We start from the raw sequence: 21115 nt of genomic DNA on the forward strand, positions 1-21115 counted from the left end.
AAGATGTATAACAGACATGAACAGCTGGACTTTAATTAACCACTGAACAGACAGTGACGAGACAAATAAGTTTCAAATAAAGAAAAAGGACCTAGAGCTGTTTGTGGTTTGTGTCTGAGGACTGGATTTTAAAGGACACCCACTCCTCAGATGTAGACGCCCTTTCCTCTGTGGATTTTGTTGCAGTGCAGATACACAACCTGGAGGTAAACAACAACATCAGTAATGAACATTATGATCCATTATTGTCCTTTTTGTATCTATAATTAGCATTAAGAGACAACTATTAATGAACTGTTTACAATCTTCAGCCACTGAGAAGAAAAGGCCTGAAAACTAGACAAAAGGAGGAAAAACTCAACTATATCCAACACATCAGTCATTTAATGGTGAACATGGGGCCTTAATTAATAAGACGACAATGAATTCATTTCATTTTTATTAACAACTTTCTGAATGAACTACATTAACATTTGAACACAGCGTTAACTTTGTACATTTAAACTGTTTCTAGAAGCTTTAAATGTCGTCTTATGTTTCCCTAACTTTCCGTTTCTCCGCTCTAACCGAGGAGGCCTGTTTTTAAATTCCCTCTCCTGACTCTCACTCCACAAGGCTGGCCAGGTCCAGTTCTCATCTACACAAACACACACACAGAGCAGCAGCAGCAGCAGCTCCTTGATTTCAACCAAACCACCAGTGACTAGTTTTAGGTAGAATTCAATGAGCCAATCACCTGCTGTTCCAATAGTGGTGACTATTATTCTAACATACATGAGTTCCACTTACCAGGTAGGACGACAGCGTCATCAGCTCTCCTTCCCTACCATCTCAAATAGTGTTACTGGGCTTCCTTTTCTTTCTTCTCATTGTTTTTTCTCCACATTCCTTCTCCACTGACGAGCGTTGGACCAGTTCAAGTTGTCGACTCGTTGCCGCCGCACAACTTCACTGCTTCCTTAGTAGTTAACGTCGGGTCCACGTCACGCTTGACGGAAGCCCCCATGGTCCAAAAGTGAACGCTTGGTAACACAGAGAAGGTCCATTTATGAACGGGAAAGTGAAGTTATGTCACTAAACCAGGCTGATACGCATCGTTGTGTGTTTTTCAGCCGTTAGACGACAATTCAGGAGCTTTTCTAGTGGATATACGGCGTATACCTGCGTATCACATAGACTACACCACTGGTCTGACATGGAGAAACATGTGGATGAAGCTCTCCTCTTGACTCCACCTCCCATAACATGGTCCAGTCAGAGTCTCTCTACACACAAGCTGCTGCTGATTCAACCTCTGGATCATCAGGACTCAGCTCATCCTCTCTCAGCTCACATACCGTCCTGTTTAGAACAATGGCCAACATCTGGAGAGAGAAGAAGAAAGAACAGAGGAGATGATTTAGTGCTTCATCTCTCACTCTAAACGTATTCAGCTGAAGGAGATTAACAACCAATCAAGGCCTGAATCAACAGTCCCAACGTTTAAAATGTGAATATCTGCTACTTTTCTTTCCCATGAACTGAATTTCCTCCAGTTTGAAATTGTTGGTGGAACAAAAGAAGTGATCTGGACATGTTGCCTTAAGAAAAGTAGTTTTTCTCCAGTTTCTGCTCATTTTAAAGAGAAACTAATTGATGAATAAGAACAGTCCTTATATTCACCTCATTTAAACTGATGCTCAACCTGTAGACCCAACACCTCACAGCTGCAACCAATGGAAATGATTGATTTCTTTCTGAAGCTGAACATTCAGGTTATTAAAGTTACAGCTAAATAAAGCAGTAAACTAACAAATCTTTCCATTTAAGATGCTGTGTCCATTCAAACTACTCCATTTGCTTTAACTTAATCACTTTAATCACAAAAACAACCACTTTTAAAGTAAAAGTTTAAGTTGGATGAGAAATATATAGAAATATGTGTAAATATATCCACATATAACTACACGCTCTTAGAAATGACACTGTGAACGGACCAGGATGAGTGTGGAACCGGATATTATTGACAGAGTATAAAGCAAGGACGCAGAAAAACGTGACACAGCAATAAATGTTTGCAGAAAATGTTCCTGATTAAGTTGCGTAATAGCAGCAGCAGTGTTTCTCAAAGGAGCCGCGAACATGTGTCCTCTCACTTTGAGCTACTTTGAATTAATAAACCAAAACTCACCGGCTCGGCTGCGTGCTGTCACAAAATATCCGCTTACTGACCAAAAACACAACTATTGTGAGGAGAGTGTCGCCCTGTTTCGCTCAGTGTCTCTTTTCTCTTTGGATGAAGCCGCAGTAACAACAGCCGCTGGCCACGCCCCCTGCGTAACGCGTAGAGTGCGTCATTACGTAAGTCTGTGACACACGTACATACGTACTGTTTTCTTATTTTATTTACCTCTAAATCACTAAAAAACACAGTAAATCCTCTATTTCTAACAAACATGTAAATGAACACAAAAATGTATCAACCTCATTTAATTAATACATTTATTCAAGTTATTTTTCTACTAAAGTATTTCAACGTTTTACTAATACACTCACAATTTGTCAAATTTCCCATCATTTACTTCAACCAACACAGCATCAGCATTACTCATTTTATAGCATATGGCTGCTTTTATATTTACAATTAAAAGATGTCATGAAATAAAATTGTGCATCCACAACATCACTGTACTCTGTACAATTTTTATGTTTTATTTTATTGAAAACATACAAATTGCAAAAAACATTTCTCAGAAAAATGGCAGACTTCCTGTACTCTGACATCTATAATTACTCTTGAATATTAGAATGTTCCCACTTTTACTTTATATTTTATGTGGTATTTTCAATGTTTCCTGACACAAAGTAAAAGAAATACACAAAGAAAAAAAACTTAATATGTAGAAGTACTGTTTTAGCTGCTAAATGCTAAATGTTAAAATACACGTATCCTGTTATTTAATAACAATAATGATAATATATATTCAGCCCTGACTCCATGAAGGTCATTAGTGGAGATTTGGCTCCATCGAGAGGTGAAAATTCAAGAGGAACTGGACTTTATTTGTCGGTTCTGTTAGAATAGATTGATTGCAGCTCTGTTGATGATGTTAAATGAGAAACATGTGGATGAAGCTCTCCTCTTGACTCCACCTCCCAGTAACATGGTCCAGTCAGAGTCTTTCTACACACAAGCTGCTGCTGATTTAACCTCTGGATCATCAGGACTCAGCTCATCCTCTCTCAGCTCACATACCGTCCTGTTTACCTTTTCTCCCACCTACAGAGAGAAGAAGAAAGAAAGAGAGGAGATGATTTAGTGTTTCCAGAGACTCTTTTCATCAGGTGTCAGTCAGTGATGCAGCACATCCAGTATAAAGAGCAGCAGGGACTTCAGTCCTGTTCAGAGCAGCTGTGGAGCTCAGCCAGCTTCCTTTCAGCTTCATGTTAACGTGTTGGAGCTGGAAGCTCACAGACCTGCACAGACTTTTAGCATCAAGTCTGTTTCCTCTGCACATTTCTCTCAAGTCCACAGAGGAAATAAACTGCTGAGAGTCATCAACGCTTCATTACTGCACAAACACTGTAGTGATGGATTTCCAGCTGTTCCATTTCAATAAAGAGTCTGAGTGTGTTGATGAACATCTCATGTGTTTCTGAAGCATCAGCTGACTAAGAAACATTGAAGATATCTGATGAAACTAATGACAGAGATACAGATGTGATGACTGGACCTCAGCAGAGGTTCTGCTCTGTAGAAAGACCACATGGTTACTAAATGTAATGATGGTTCTGTGATTTACAGGCTTCAGTCAGACTGATCTCAGAGCTGTGACAAAGATGAAACTGATCAGTTGTTTAGTTTTGAGGTGAGAGAACAAAGAGTCTGAGATCAGATCTGATGAATGAGGACCACTGTCTCTATTCATCTAGTAAGGCTGTCAGCTGGAATCCACATTTATTTCCTGAAAACATCAACACAACAAGCTTCAGGATGATCTGATTGTCTGACTGTTGTCTCTGTCTTTCTGTCTAGTCTGTCTCCATTCTCCTCTGACAGCATCTCTGAAGAAAACAGTAGCAGGTTTCCAGGAAACACTTTAGATTCTGTGTCTAGTACAAAACTACTGAAAGAAGAATGAACTGACTCCAACCCTCCACTCACCTCAGAGTCTCCAGTCTACAGTCTGGACTCTCCACAAGATCAAGAAGTTGCTTCACATCTGAATCCTGCAGGTTGTTTTCACTCAGGTCCAGATGTTTCAGATGGGAGGGGTTGGACTTCAGAGCTGAGACCAGATAATCACAGCTGATCTTTGACAACCTGCAGAAACTTAATCTGAATAAAGAATAAAAGATGTTAATAAAATCACTGATAATCAATGACATGTGTTCAGGTTTTAATGTTCAGATCAACATTACGACGTCCTAATCAATGAGCTGTTCTCTAAAATGAGTAGAGTGACTTTGTCCTTGTGTTATTGTGGATCATCATCATGTCAGCCTTCTACACACATCATCCAAACATCAACACAACATTCAGACAACTATTCATGTCAACACACATCAATAACATGGTGCATGGATCTGGATGTGTGTGTTTGGGGTTTTTTTCAGGATACAGATGTGACTGTTTAACATCAATTACAAACATTCATTTACTTAAACCACAAACAGACGTTTTCCACACTTTCTGCAAAACACACAAAGTCTTTCAGACTAAATTTAGAAAAAGAAAGGAGAAAATATAAAGTAAAGCTGAAACCGTAAACTAAGGCTTTGAATTCTATATGAACATAAATTAAGTCTACATTAAGTACCTCCAGTGAACTGACCTCAGAGTCTCCAGTCTACAGTCTGGACTCTCCAGAAAACCACACAGATGTTTCACTCCTGGATCCTGCAGGTTGAAGTTGTTACTCAGGTCCAGATGTTTCAGATGGGAGGGGTTGGACTTCAGAGCTGAGACCAGAGAATCACAGCTGATCTCCGACAAACTGCAGCCAATCAATCTGAATAAAGAATAAAAGATGTTAATAAAATCATTGATAATCAATCAGATGTGTTCAGGTTTTAATGTTTAGATCAACATTACTACGTCCTAATCAATGAGCTGTTCTCTAAAATGAGTAGAGTGACTTTGTCCTTGTGTTATTGTGGATCAGGACCAATTCTGACACGATAAAAAGTAAATAATTCAATAAATAAATATCTAAATATAAATATTTAAATACCTAAATAAATGACCTGAATGCAATTTATTTATGTATTTATCCATTTATTTATTTATTGATGCACCACTTCACATGCACCACAACATTTTCTTCAGATGAGGGGGGCTGTCCACACTGAAAAAAAAGAACTGAATAGTACTGTTTCTTTTATGCGTGAGAAGATGTGATACACTACAAACATCATGTACCTGGACACGGACTCCAAATACTCCATTACTGTTAATTCTACTGTATGCATGCAAAGTATGAAAGTACTAGTTGTCAACGTCACTAATCATCCTGTATGTCACATATCTGACGTTTCCAGCAAAGATAAGAGCAGGAAAATAGTTTGAGAATCCTGTGAGTTCTGGTCACATTAATTCCTTTTAAACAGGTGAGGTGGAGCCGTGTGGCAGACAGACACGGTCAAGCAATGTAGCACTTCCTCCAAATATCTGAGGGTGGACGCTTGAGCTGGTGTACCATGCTAAATGCAACAAGTTATCAGACAGGGTCCACTGCAAAAGGGAAATAGTCCTGACTGACACTGTTACTTTCTGCCACATCAGCTAAGTGCCTCGGCTCCAGCCTGCCGTTGCTGCGCTATTTCAAATCAAGCTACCTGGCTGCTGTGAAAAGGCATGTGCAGTCTATCCGTGCACTCATGTGTGGACAGCCCCCCTCATCTCAATAACACTTTGTTGTGCACCAAGAAATAAATAGTATTTATGACATATATTTAGGTATTTATTTATTGAATTCATTATTTATGGCAGGTATTTATTGATTTATTTATGTTAACATTCAGACAACTATTCATGTCAACACACATCAAGAACATGCTGCATGGATCTGGATGTGTGTGTTTGTGTGTTGTCTGGATGTAGTTCTGACTGTTTATCAATTACAAACATTATTTCTAACAACAAACAGATTTTTTTATTCTTACTTTTTTTACCTACACATTTTTCTTGCAAAAAAACACGTCTTTGAGATTTCAGACTAAATTTAGGAAAAGAAAAGTGAAAACTGAAAGGAAATGAAGCTAGAACTGAAAACTAAGACTTTAAGTTCTATATGAACATAAATTAAGTTCAGTTTGTAATTAAACAAATCAGATCCACAATAGTAACAGACATCCAGTGAACTGACCTCAGAGTCTCCAGTCTACAGTCTGGACTCTTCACAAGATCAAGAAGCTGCTTCACATCTGAATCCTCCACAAAGTTGTAACTCAGGTCCAGATGTTTCAGATGGGAGGGGTTGGACTTCAGAGCTGAGATCAGATAATCACAGCTGATCTTTGTCAAAGTGCAGGAACTCAATCTGAATACAGAATAAAAGATGTTAATAAAATCATTGATAATCAATCAGATGTGTTCAGGTTCATGTTCAGATCAACATTACTACGTCCTAATCAATGAGCTGTTTTCTAAAATGAGTAGAGTGACTTTGTCCTTGTGTTATTGTGGATCATCATCATGTCAGCCTTCTACACACATCATCCAAACATCAACACAACATTCAGACAACTATTCATGTCAACACACATCAATAACATGCTGCTGACCTCAGTCAAGTCTCTCATTACAGGATCAATATCAAATCACACATGTTGAAAACAAACTGTTCATTAGTTCATTGGTTCCATGACCTTCTTCTTCTTTATGTATTTGGTATCTCAGTAGGTTGGTGTCATTAAAATGTTAAAGGACAAGTTCATATTTTCAAGTCTGTCTTCAAACAACAGTCACATGTCAGATGAACATTACAGAGTTCTTAGAATTCCTTCTGTCCACACTGACTGTGAAGTGGTCTCTTCCTAACACAACTACACTGGAAGAAATGACTTGATGAGTTTCTCCACAGACAGTATGAACAGAAAGAATGATTCCTGACTCCAATAGCTCTTTAAATGTACATGTGAACACTAGACTGGCCTTGATTTGAGATCAGACCGACCACTGATGACTGAGGAGACACCTGCTGATATTAACAACACGATGCTCCTTCATTTAAACCAACTGTTCCTGGTCCATTTTCTATCTGTCAATCCTGACAAGAGAACTGTTTAATGTGATAAAAACATTCAGTGAACTGACCTCAGAGTCTCCAGTCTACAGTTTGGACTCTTCAGTCCATCACACAGCTGATTCACTCCTGAATCCTTCAGGTTGTAGTTGTCACTCATGTCCAACTCTGTCAGATGGGAGGGGTTGGACTTCAGAGCTGAGGCCACAACCTCACATTGTGTCTTTGAGAGTTCACAGTTAGAAAATCTGTCATGACACATAAATATAAAACATGTTAATATGAATGAAGACACTTAATCATTTACTTCATGCATTTGATAATAAACAGTTGGACTCATCCTGTTTGACATTTTGTTTTTCACATCAGTGATTCAGCTTCTTATCTGACATGACACAATAATTCTCATCAGTTTCTCTTAAACCTACAGACTTTTAAACTTTGCTTTGTTTTAATCTTTAAATGAATGGAGATAAATGGAGTTACATTTAGGCTTCTTCTACACAGTCTGTCAGTGTGATCTGATCTAATGTCTGTCTCCACAAAGTCATCATGATTAAAATTTTAAAAAATGTGGAAAACACCCCTTTAAGATACATTTAGAACAGATTAAAAACAGGAAATTAATGTATAATTACATATGTTATTGAACAGACATTTCTAATATAGTGTAAAAAATAAATAAAGGAAGATAAACAAAAGAAAAAATGTCAAAAATAAGAATTATTAGAAATAAACCTGTCAAAATACAACTGTCATGTAATGTTTGCAATAAATAAGTTCAATAGGGTGAAAATTTTACAGAGTGAAAATTTAAAGAACTAAACTAATCTAAACTGATTTATAATGTTAATCACATCTGGACTCACTGAGCCTTTCTGCAGTTCCTCACAGCTGGAATCAGTCTCTGTCGTCCCTCCCATGATGTGTTGAACTTGTTCAGGTCCAACTCATCCAGAACCTCCTCTGACATCTGCAGCATGTAGGCCAGAGCTGAGCAGTGGATCTCAGAGAGTTTCTTCTCTGATCTGTTCTCTGACTTCAGGAACTCTTGGATCTCCTGATGAACTGAGAGGTGGTTCATCTCCATCAGACAGTGGAAGATGTTGATGTTTCTATCAGGAGAAATGTTGGACATGTTCATCTCCTTCAGGTTGTTGATGGCTCTCTGGATGATTTCTGGACTGATCTCTGTCTGACCCAGCAGACCTCTTAACAGTCTGTGGTTGGACTGCAGACAGACGCCATGAAGGAAGCGAACCATCAGGTTCAGGTGACCATTTTTACTCTCCAGGGATTTCTCCATGACTCTGTTCAGGAAGACATCCAGAGTTGAGTCATTGTAGTTTTGTCCCAGGAAGTCCTCCAGCACCTCTGTCTTCTTGTTGGTGTAAGAGTGGATCATGTAGACTGCAGCCAGAAACTCCTGAACACTCAGATGGACGAAGCAGAACACCTTGTCCTGGTACAGTCCTCTCTCCTCTTTAAAGATCTGTGTCAACACTCCTGAGTACACTGAGGCTGCTCTGATATCGATGCCACACTCTGTCAGATCTGATTCATAGAAGATCAGGTTTCCTTTCAGCAGCTGATCAAAAGCCAGCTTTCCAGAGACTCAATCATCATCCTGGTCTCTGGACTCCAGTGTGGATCTGTCTCAGATCCTCCATCATACTTGACCTTCTTCATTTTGGTCTGAACCACCAGGAAGTGGATGTACATCTCAGTCAGGGTCTTGGCAGCTCTCCTCTCTCTCTGGTTTTCAACACATCCTCCAGAACTGTAGCAGAGGACCCAGCAGAAGACTGGATGTGACACATGATGTGGAGGCTTCGTGATGTCTTGATGTGGGAGATGATGCTGCTGGCCTGCTCCTCATCTCTGAATCTCTTCCTGAAGTACTCCTCCTTCTGGGGGTCAGTGAACCCTCTGACCTCTGTCACCATGTCAACACACTCAGGAGGGATCTGATTGGCTGCACCAGGTCGTGTGGTTATCCAGAGGTGAGCAGAGGGAAGCAGTTTCCCCCTGATGAGGTTTGTCAGCAGCACATCCACTGAGGTGGACTCTGAAACATCAGTCAGGATCTTATTGTTGTGGAAGTCCAGAGGAAGTCGACACTCATCCAGACCGTCAAAGATAAACACAACCTGAAACTCTTCAAAGCTGCAGATTCCTGCTTCTTTGATTTCAGTGAAGAAGAAATGAACAAGTTCCACCAAGCTGAACTTTCTCTCTTTCAACACATTCAGCTCTCTGAAAGTCAATGGAAATGTGAAGTGGATGTCCTGGTTGGCTTTGTCTTCAGCCCAGTCCAGAGTGAACTTCTGTGTTAAGACTGTTTTCCCAATGCCAGCCACTCCCTTTGTCATCACCTTCTGATTGGTTTCTGTCTTCCAGGTGAGGCTTTAAAGATGTCTCCTGGTCTGATGGTTGTTTCTGGTCTGTGTAGTTTCCTGAATGCTGCTTCAATCTGTCTGACCTCATGTTCATCATTGACCTCTGCAGTCTCTCCCTCTGTGATGTAGAGCTCTGTGTAGATCTCATTCAGAAGAGTTGAGTTTCCTGCTTTAGCAATCCCCTCAAACACACACTGGAACTTCTCCTTCAGACTAGATTTAAGTTCACGTTGACAAACTGGAGCAAAATGTTCTGAATGAACAAACAACAAATAAGATCAGTAAATAGATTTCCAACATTTCCTGAAAGAATGAGTGAATATATTGTATCTTGTTCCATCTCTTGAGACATTAGTAAATGTTTAATTCATTCATCAGGTTCAATGTTCATAGAAATCCTCTTACTTACTCTGCAGACGATCAACCAGCTCCTCCTGCTTCATTCTCCTCAGGAAGTTCAGTGTGATCTTCACAAATGCGTCTCTGCTGCTCCTCCTCTGCTCTTCATCCTCACCCTCTAACACCTCCTCATCCTCCCTCTGACTCTCTGAGCATTCTGGGTAATCTGGACTCAGATCCCTCTGAATCTTCTTCAGCTCCTTCTTCACAAAAGTGACAATGTTGTCCTCCAGCAGCTGGAACAGAAAACTATCTGAATGACAACCAGACTGAAATCATGGAGACAAACATCAGATCCATGTTGGACAGACTGACAGTCCACTGGTCTACAAAGAGCAGCATGGAGATGATGGAAAGTAGTTGTTGTCCATGTACAGACCTTAAATATGGAGTCCTGCTGTGTTTGATGCTGAGGAACAGACTGATCACTGAGAACATTTAAACTCTGCTGCTTCACTCTGTGAATGAATCATGGATAATCAGCTTTAATTGTGTCTGTTCAGATTGGTAAAGGCCCATGAAGCCATATTTAAAGTGAACAGTGAATCATGTGGCTTCCTGTCGTGGTAAATATTTCCTAGTCCTGACGATCCCGCTGAGAATCAACAGTACAGCCTGCAGCATTCCCAAGCACATTCATTCAGATTTCCCTCTGTGCTGAAGTGACCTGGAGGAGGCACCTCAGTGTCTGGTTAAGTTAGACTGGTTGTACTCTGCAGCTCACAGCAGGAATGTGTTTGACTGACTGTTTGCATCAGAGTGTTCTTGAAAATATTTAGTGCTCAGCAAACATCTTCAGTAAAATAAGTATTGAACACATCACATTTTTTCAGTTTTTAGAAATATATTTCTAAAGGTGCTATTGACATGAAATTTTCAAATGTTGGTAACAACCCAAGTAATCTAATCCATACATAGAAAGAAACAAGTACGTTCAGAAATTAAGTTGTCAATAGCACCTTTAGAAATATGTTTACTATGAAGAATTGTGATGCGTTCAATACTTATTTTACCCACTGTGTGTGTGTGTATATATATAATAAGGAACTATTTTATTTTACTATTTTAGTATTTTATTTTAGTATCAGTTTTAAATCCTTACATCCGATCCACAGAGTGACTCCTTTTCCTTGATATCTTATCTTCCTTCTCAGTCCATCCTCTCTTCTTAGACGCCCTGCTGGCTTTGGGTTCAGGTGGAGTTTGATTTTCCAGCTTCCTCCTGACAAACACATGACACATGTCCTTGACAATATATTTAAAATATCATAAAACACTGACAAATGTTTTATTCATCAGTCCACAATGAGTGATGCCCAGGCCATTGTCAGTGGTTTTGAACTGAAACAGAAACATTCTCAGACTCTCTTTGATTGATTATGTGAGCAATAATTTTCTCAATAATTATCTAAATACTTGTTTTACACAAGAGTCATCCGTTGTTTGTTTGCTTCCAGAAAATGATTCTGTGGATGCCACGTGGAGTCACAGGAGGATTCTTTTATTTATTTACACATGTGCACCTCCAATCACCCAAATGATGCCAATTAGTCAAGATGCTTCTAACGTTATGACATAATGTTCTGTAGTTTTTTTAAAGCTGAGTGCATGTAAATTTCCATCCTACTGGAAGTGTGCTATAGTATAATTTAAATCTGGAAACATTTATTGGATAAATTACTTCATGGATAAATGAGATGTCCTAATAAACTTACCAAACTTACCAAAACTACAACTGCAAAAGCTGCGGATTGAATGGATTCAGGAGACATCGACAATAAATAAAATCAACATCCATCATTCAAACGTGATTCAAGTCTTTTGATTTTTTTTTTTTTGTTTTAGTTATTCCAACAGTATTCTGTAGCCTACTATTGAATTGATGTACTTCTGTTTACAACTACAATATATTAACCTGTGTACAGATAGATGGTGTCATATATCTATATATACACACAGATCTATTTTCCCACTTATTTGTATATATGTTAATAAAACACTGTTTGCCTTGTACGTCTTATAAGGTTTATACCAGTAGATCATTGTTCTACACATGTAAAGAAAGAGAGATGAAAATTACTTTTTTAACATTTTACCTCTTTACAGCAGAAGGATGTTCTTGTTTAAAATCAACGTCTCGACCCATCGAATCGTCGCTCTTGAAGGACACACAGCTGGGACCAGGTTCAGATTCAGGCGTCTCTGGTCTGAACTGCTGCTTTGTTCTTCAACACAACACAGAAAGTTTTCTGATGTCAGAATAAACGTCCTGGTTACTTTTACAGATCAGTTGTAAAGGAACAGTGTTGAAGTGAATGCTATTTGATTAATGCAGAAGCTGCAGGAGTTCAAGGTTAAACATGCACAGAGATTTAACAGAACTGTTTAAAAACACAGTGAATTAATATTTATTATTGGATTTAAATATGGTTACCTGTTTGTAGCAGAAGGCTGCTTTTGTTCAAAAGTAATGAAGCGACCCATTGATTTGTCGCTCTTGAAGGACACACAACTGGGACCAGGTTCAAGAGAGTCTGCTCTCTTATGGGACCTGATTAAATTAGATCCATTGTTCAATAAATGCTCTGAGGATTAAATGATCTAATTTTGACGTCATCCCAACAACTCACCTTAGTTTTTGTTTATATTCAGTGATACTGTCCTCCTCTCTGAGGACTCCCTCCTCTCTGTCCTCACACTGATCCATTCTGCTGGATTCACATCAGCTCACACTTTCTACCTTCACCTGCAGAGGAAACACAAATCATTCACCTGAACATCAAATCCTTGACATAAATTCTGCTGTAAAAACATCAGCTGCTCCTCCAGTGACTGGTTCTTATTTTCTGTGTTGGTGGAAAAGCTGCAGTCAGCTGTTGTTCTACTATCAGTCCACTAGATGGAGACATGAAGCTGTAGAAATGAAGAGCAGCAACACAAACAGGACAACTTCATCTTTGTTTTTTTGTTTGTTTATTTAAAGGTTTCCCAGTAAACAGTAAAGAAAAGAAAGAAAAAAATCAAGTTGCTTGATTCCAGTCAAACAATCATCTAATAATAACGTAGATTAATCTTCAAACTTTAGAGTGATTCAACCTTTGTCATGGAATAAAATCTGCTGTAAACACCACAGAGCAGAAACAAACAGTAACATGACAGAAGTTGATGAAGTTAAGTCCAAAGAGCTGAACCATAAACTGAGACTGGACACTAACCACTGTGACACAGGTGAGCTACTTCCTGGAACAAGTCCAGCTTCACCTGAGATTTAACATAATAAATAAAGACCTTTGACCAGTCTGTGAAATCTATGGAGCCAGAACACCGGCTTTAAAAACAATATTTGGCATTGAAGCGGAGTAACGTCCATTCACCTGGATTAATACACTCACACACAGACACAAAATGGTGGATAGATTTATAGTTGCCTCCTTCGTTTTCTTTCTGCAGGTTAAAAAGGACTTGGAGTCAGGCAGGGCCAGACATGCATGTGTGGTGTCACCTGGTCGCATCAAGAAGGATTGATGAGGTCGGCCTAATAAGGGCTGGACTGCTCTTTCACTCTATTACTATGTGCCCTTTTGTTGACTTAGCTCCTCTACTGGGACACCCTTACCCTCCTGGACTTTCCCATCTCCCCAGAGATCTACACAGAACCCCCCTGGACTCCACCAGGTCCTACCAGCACCACATGCCTCTCTTCCTCTGTCCATCCTTCCACATCTTCTCTGTCCTTTGTTCTCCCCCTCTATTCCCTGCCCTCCCTGCCACACGAGGTCACTCCACTCCACAAAGATCAACAAACTCGCTCCCAGGGAGGGACTCACTCAAAAAGACCGGGCAGCTACAAGATGGAAGCAACAGGTGAGAAAAAAGCTTTGATGGAAGGAGAAGACTCAAACTCTGACAAAAGGAATCTAAAGGACAGCAACAGAAACGAGGTGTCTATAAAAACAGATGTACACAATGACGAACAAATACCCATCAAAACAAACCTTCATCCTCATGCATGCTTTGCCATGACCCACATCAGCTCCACAAGTGTCCACATCTGATGAACCAGTCATTAGAGGACAGAAGGGCATATGACAAGGATGATAAACTGTTGCCTGAAACAAGACCATATGGCAAAGGACTGTCAACACTGACTCAGATGTGACGCCTGCATGAAGAGGCGTCCAACTATCCGACTACAGCAAACAGACAACCGACAGGAAAAATGATGTGAGCACGGAAAATGAAACACAAACTAACACATCAGAGACAATAACTGTGCGGCCATGTCTACTCTCTTCTAGTGGCTCTATGATCCACAGCGAACTCCACCTGAAGCCAAGACGAACCCAAACACGATCCTCCGTGATCTCCTCCACCTGGCGTTCCAGACACAGCAAAGACCCACAGAAACCACAACTGCTGCCTTCCCAACGAGTCCAATAAGAGCCGAGGGTTTTGACTGTGATGTCACATCACGTGTTTTTGACTAATAAATATTCAGTGACTGACTCCAGATCAAACAGGTCACTGATGGGATTTAGTGCTGAAACAGTGAACAGCAAGAAAACCAATGTGACATGAAGTTACAGTGATAGAAAAACAAATCCCTTCTTTTCCTCCTTTGTGAGTCATCAAATGTCCCAATGGAGAAACTGTCCTCATGCTCATTATTATTGGGAGGACAGATTATTAGGAACAGTCCAATCTGAAGGATTCAGCAGCAGAAAGATTAAATGTCCCATTTTACCTGAACGCAGCAGTAAGATGTTGAAACGTTCATCTGTTCATCCTCTGTTCTGTTGCTGTAATGTTTTGTTTCGTATTTTAATATTTAATAGAATATTTCGGTCATATTAAAATACTGTGTAAACATCTTTCTGTGTCATATTGTAGAAATAAATTCAAAACATCAATCACTGCTCAAATAACTGTGACGGAGAAAAGATGAACTACAAGGCGTCAATTTAATGAATCCAGACAATTAATGTATTTAAATGATTAAAACTGCCTCCAGTGGTCACTGTCAGTAACTACATCTTTCCACATCCAATAAAACTGATGTTCACATCCAGGGGAGATTCTCGGCTCAGAGCTTTAGAGGTTCTTTAATGTCAAACGACTGAGTCACAAAACTATTGTTTGGTTTTAAATTTTAAAAAAGAAAATGCATTCAAATGAGGAGATGAATTAGGAACAAGTACAAAACAAACTTAAAGATATGAAGGTCAATAAACATACGCAGCCCTGCAATAAGAGACAACAACATTAGTCCATCCTTAGTCTCTGTTTAACCACATACTTTCTACCATTGTGCTGAGTTTTTGAGTCGTCTTATCATAGAGCACATTCTTATTTTTAGGGATGTTGGGACAAACATATGTGAATAAATTTAATACTAAACTGTTAAAATGCTTCTCTGATGAGAGGAGGAGAGAGGAGTAGCCTATGATCAGAATAAAGAAGCACAGTCTCTGTCCTACTGTCACGTTTTATTTTGAAAATACTTCAGATCAGGTCAAATAATATTCTGGTGAATATTAAGAAAGTTTTTCAGAGATGTTATCGGGAGAAACACGTTGTTATTATGAGGAATAAATCATCTAAACTAGATTAAACTGAAGCGGAGTAACGTCCGTTCACCTGAATTAATGCACTCACACACAGACACAAAATGGCGGATGGATTTATAGTCGCCTCCTTCCTATACTTTCTATTTTCAGCTCAGTCTCTGTCACCGTGAACTATTTCTGTATGTAAGTATTTCTGCTGGAACCAAACTGATATTAAAGACTTTAACATTATAAACTACTGTCTTGACCTTCAGACAGAGTTTACACAGAGAAAAAGATCTGTGACACAACGGTGGTGAAAGTGAAAATAACTTTAGACTTAAATCTGAGGCTGGATCCAGATTAATGAAGATTTAATAATTTAATTTAATCTGATCATCATACTGTTTGATTCCAGTGAATCATTTATCTAATAATAATATAGACTGATTTTCAAACGGAGTGATACAAACTTAATAATGAAATAAGAAGTGAACATCTTCTACAAACATTACAGAGCAGAAACAAACATTAAAGTTACTGAAGACAAAGTTAAAGCTTTAAACAAATCAAACTTACAGTTTATTTAACCAGAGAGATGAAGAAGACTCCACTCCAACCTGAACACTGAACAGGTGAGTCAGCTACTTCCTGGATCAAGGGTCAGTTCACCTGTGATTGAGGCAGGACAGGAAGGAGGGATGTAGATTTTCACAATAAGATAACAATTTATCAGACATGTTTGTTCTTGATTCATGTAATTATTGTCACTGTCAGTATTTCTTTAATTTATTTCATGTGCAGGATCTTCATCATCAGTGTGTTCAGGACAGAACATCAATACTGATAATTATAATAATATGTCACAGGGAATATTTTTACTCTTGATACTATAACTACATTTTCATGTTAACACAGATCATCAGTGCAGGACTGGAGGATTTTACTACAGTCTGGTGCTTTTACTGAAGTAAATTGTTGCGCCCCGGTCGAGGGGTTTGGGGACAGAACATAAAAGACTAGGCAATGCAAGGTGATCTTTAATTACAGGACAGGAACTATTTACAAATGTGCATATATCAACCGAAGCATGGCTTCAGGGTGAACAAAAGGCCAAAACAACAATTGTTTGTTTCCACATTTTTATTGGTGTTTGTACCAAAGGAAATATGAAAGATTTTATATTTTGAATGAACTATATTATTCTCACATCTGGAATTGTTGGTCACTTTAAGAATATGATTCTTCATAAAAAAACATGTATCCAGCTCAGTGAATTATTTGATGATCATAAAAACAATGTGGTGTAATAATGACATAGTACTTATTATTCAAATACTCAAAGAATAAATAACTGACAGATAAATCCACAATAAATGAATCTGTGGTTATGGCCTATGATTAAAAGCAGCATCAGTCAAATTAAAATAAACTATTATCACATTTGTACCTTTGCTATCTTTAGTACATTTTCCTGAAAACTCTTGAAGTTCATGGACACACAGGACAACAAATCACCTTACAGTTTCAATAAAGAAAATAATATAGAAAATGCAAATCACATTATTTGTACAAAATATTAGCTTTTACCAGAATAACAGCTTTTATTGGTCTACAAATCACAGACATTTTATAACACTTTATTTACAACTAATCTTTCTTCCGGATAATTCCACAGAACTCTGACTCATAACTTCTTAAAATGCAATCTGTTATTTACCAGAATATCTGTCTTAATGATAAATAAAAAAAATATAAATAAAATTATGATAAAAAAAAAAAAAAAAAAACGTATATAAAAATATATATTATTTATTTTCAAGTACAAATATGCATTGAATATTTTTATATTTTAAAAGCATTTATATTTAAATGTAATATGAAAAATAATAATAGTCCTTCTTGCAAGAGTTTCACTTATAAGGGGTACTTTATTTTCATTCACTACAGCACACAGTTGTTTCGCCTTTTACTTTTGAATTGTAACCGGAAGTACTATCCGTATGTAATTTTAATTAACTTAACGCTTCACGTGTAATGACAGTTTCTGTCCACTAGAGGGCAGCAACACTCGTTGTCTGTATGTGAGTTCATAGACATGATAGAGTGAGAGCCACATGCTAGGCTAGGTTAGCTGGTGCTAATTACAGCGGATTTTCTGTGTCTCTTCTATTTAACTACTTCATTTCGCATAAATGACCCGTCGGATTGACGCTGCTCCACAACTTTCAAATGCGAATCGCATTCCTCTCATTGTTTCGCATTTATTTATTTTATGCTAATTCGTACAGTAAACTGAAACTGTAGCATTTGTGCTAGTTACATGTTCCCGATTGGTAAATTTATTCCGCTACCATCAAGCTACACGATATCGACAGTAATGCACGACTAAAATAATCAATTAAATAAAAGAGATATTTGATGATGTGCGTTAATTTTTTTGATCTGTGTGTTGAAAACTGGCCCCTTGTTTTAAAGAAAACACCGCCAGTATCAATGGGGACGATGGTTAGCTCTACTACTAGCTTGGCTGTAGTTACACTTTACGGCCACAAGAGGGCCTGACTTTAACATACGGCTCTGTGTTTGGACATTAACTGGTTATAGATTTGTTTTTTCGTGGACTATATCTAACTAGATCTGTAACGAATAATTAATTAGAGATTAGGTCTGATCCTATAATGTTTTGGTATAATTTTTTAAATATTCTTTTCATTTCTATACAGTTATTGACCCCAATACTTCGGGTGTAACGACTTCAGAGACGTAGGTGTAGTTACAAACTGTGGCCACCGGAGGGCAGTGAACAAACAACCTCATCAATCAACCACAATTATCATATACAATTTTATTTATTTATCCTTCTCAATTTAATATTATTCAGCCTTTTCATCTGAAATTATCTCCAGGGACAAAAAAAAAAAGGTAATTCAAAATATACATGTTAAAAAATTAGGCCAATCAGAATTATAGATATGACTTCTTTAACAATACACTGAGTCCAAACATGAGATATAAGTGTATTCTTGTTTTTCAAAAATAAAAAAGGTAAAATATAATTTCATACATTTGTACATTTTGTCATATACATTTGTTTCGATTTTAATTTAATTATTTTAACGCTCTCAACCCCTACAATCAGGACACTCAAAGCATTTTGTGCACAGTGTCCAATAAACACAATCTGCAATAAATGCACATTTATAAACTCACACAAAAAGATACAAAGTACACACACACACAACTGTTATATCTGTACATCAAGTGAACACCAATTTCATGGCACAGTAATATAATAATAAAAAATAATTTTAATAATAATTTATTTAACTGCAGTTCATAGTTAAAATATTATTTATTATAAAGTATATGTATGGAATATTTTTCGATTTTAAAAGTTAAATTAAATAATATTAAATATTTAAATGTGATGTAAAAATAATAACAATAACAATTTATAAGAGGTAATTGTGATCATAGGAGGTGTTTATGTCACTTTTACTTTTGAAATTGTAACCGGAAGTACTACACATGTAATTACAGTTTCTGTCCACTAGAGGGCAGCAACACTCGTATCTGTATGTGAGTCCACACGAACATAATCAGAGGAAGTGAGAACCACAGGCTAGGCTAGGTTAGCTGGTGCTAATTATAGCGGATATTCTGTGTCTGCTCTATTTAACTACTTTGTTTCACATAAATAACCCATCGGATTAACACTGCTTCACATTTTTGAAGTACGAATTGCATCCGTCTCATAGTTTAGCATTTTATTAGATAACAAACTAAAGCTGTAGCACTTTCGCAAGTTATATTTTGCCGTTCAGCAATTTTAATATGCTACCATCGACATCAATGCATGACCAAAACAATCAGTGAAATAAAATAAAGAGAATTATTTTGAAATGTGTGTTGAAGAACTCGCAGCTTATTTTAAATAAAATAAATAAATAAAATACTGGCAGCGCCAATGGGGAAGCTGGTTAGCTCTACTGCTAGCTCGGCTAACCGTTTCTCCGCTTTAATATAATAAAATTATGTTTGATATAATATACATGATAAATGACATTACTTATATTATATTTCGCAGCATATGTATTTTATTATTTTCTACATAATAAAATAATACATACTGTGTTTTCTTCGTTATGTATTTTTGACCGGAAGTGAAAACTATATTAAATGTTTCTAACTTTACAGTAATTGCACTGTAGTTATACTTTCTGGCCACAAGGGGCGTAAACATACTGTATTTGGGCAGAGCCGTATATTAGAGAGAGAGATTAGTTTTACTTGTATCGCTCCATTGTTTCCATAATTATTAACAAGAAAGAAAAGGAAGGATTGTTGATGCTGGCAACTTTTACACAGAATATTTGTTTTTGTTTTTAATGTGTCTGAATTATTCAAGAGGAACTGGACTTCATGTGTTGGTACTGTTAGAATAGTTTGGTCGCAGTTCTGCTGATGGTCTTAAACAGTGGTGTAGTCTAGTTTATTCTAGTGGGTATACTCTGATTGTTCCCCTCCCAGCCTCGTACACCCCCGTCCTGGAGCAACATCTGTCCTGCAGCCCCCCTCCCCAGAGCAGCAGCTGCTCCAAAACGGCCCCCACACAAGAACCACCAGGCTCATTAATGCATAAAGTCTGGATCCACACATAACTGAGGTCATGAAAGACTGGTTATGTATTATCTGAATGTAAATGTACTGGAAGCAACACAAGATGTATAACAGACATGAACAGCTGGACTTTAATTAACCACTGAACAGACAGTGACAAGACAAATAAGTTTGAAATAAAGAAAAAGGACCTAGAGCTGTTTGTGGTTGTGTCTGAGGACTGGATTTTAAAGGACACCCACTCCTCAGATGTAGACGCCCTTTCCTCTGTGAGGACGCCAGTGGATTTTGTTGCAGTGCAGATACACAACCTGGAGGTAAACAACAACATCAGTAATGAACATTATGATCCATTATTGTCCTTTTTGTATCTATATTAGCATTAAGACCTGCTGAACAGAGACACAACTATTAATGAACTGTTTACAATCTTCAGCCATGGAGAAGAAAAGGCCTGAAAACTAGACAAAAGGAGGAAAAAACTCAACTATATCCAACACATCAGTCATTTAATGGTGAACATGGGGCCTTAATTAATAAGACGACAATGAATTCATTTCATTTTTATTAACAACTTTCTGAATGAACTACATTAACATGTGAACACAGCGTTAACTTTGTACATTTAAACTGTTTCTAGCAGCTTTAAATGTCGTCTAATGTTTCCCTAACTTTCCGTTTCTCCGCTCTAACCAAGGAGGCCTGTTTTTAAATTCCCTCTCCTGACTCTCACTCCACAAGGCTGGCCAGGTCCAGTTCTCATCTACACAAACACACACACAGAGCAGCAGCAGCAGCAGCTCCTTGATTTCAACCAAACCACCAGTGACTAGTTTTAGGTAGAATTCAATGAGCCAATCAGCTGCTGTTCCAATAGTGGTGACTATTATTCTAACATACATGAGTTCCACTTACCAGGTAG

At 37.9% G+C, this 21115-nt stretch overlaps 1 protein-coding gene and 1 long non-coding RNA gene across 2 annotated transcripts in view; both read right to left on the reverse strand.

The window, feature by feature from the left end:
* LOC125001222 (NACHT, LRR and PYD domains-containing protein 3-like) overlaps nt 1–21115 on the reverse strand; it is a 174398-nt gene that overhangs the window by 73361 nt on the left and 79922 nt on the right. The window contains exons 3-5 of the mRNA XM_047577144.1: nt 12459–12575; nt 12121–12249; nt 11127–11246 (exon numbers count right to left, since the gene is read on the reverse strand). Of these exons, the coding sequence (XP_047433100.1) occupies nt 11127–11246; nt 12121–12249; nt 12459–12575 (366 nt within the window). The remainder of the gene's footprint in view (nt 1–11126; nt 11247–12120; nt 12250–12458; nt 12576–21115) is intronic.
* LOC125001038 lies at nt 9–2313 on the reverse strand. The gene is made up of 3 exons (XR_007111436.1): nt 2171–2313; nt 790–1364; nt 9–200 (listed from the first exon to the last, which is right to left on the reverse strand). It is a non-coding gene; the product is annotated as an uncharacterized LOC125001038 (long non-coding RNA).

This window comes from Mugil cephalus, chromosome 23 (assembly GCF_022458985.1).
Source record: "Mugil cephalus isolate CIBA_MC_2020 chromosome 23, CIBA_Mcephalus_1.1, whole genome shotgun sequence".
NCBI lineage: Eukaryota > Metazoa > Chordata > Actinopteri > Mugiliformes > Mugilidae > Mugil > Mugil cephalus.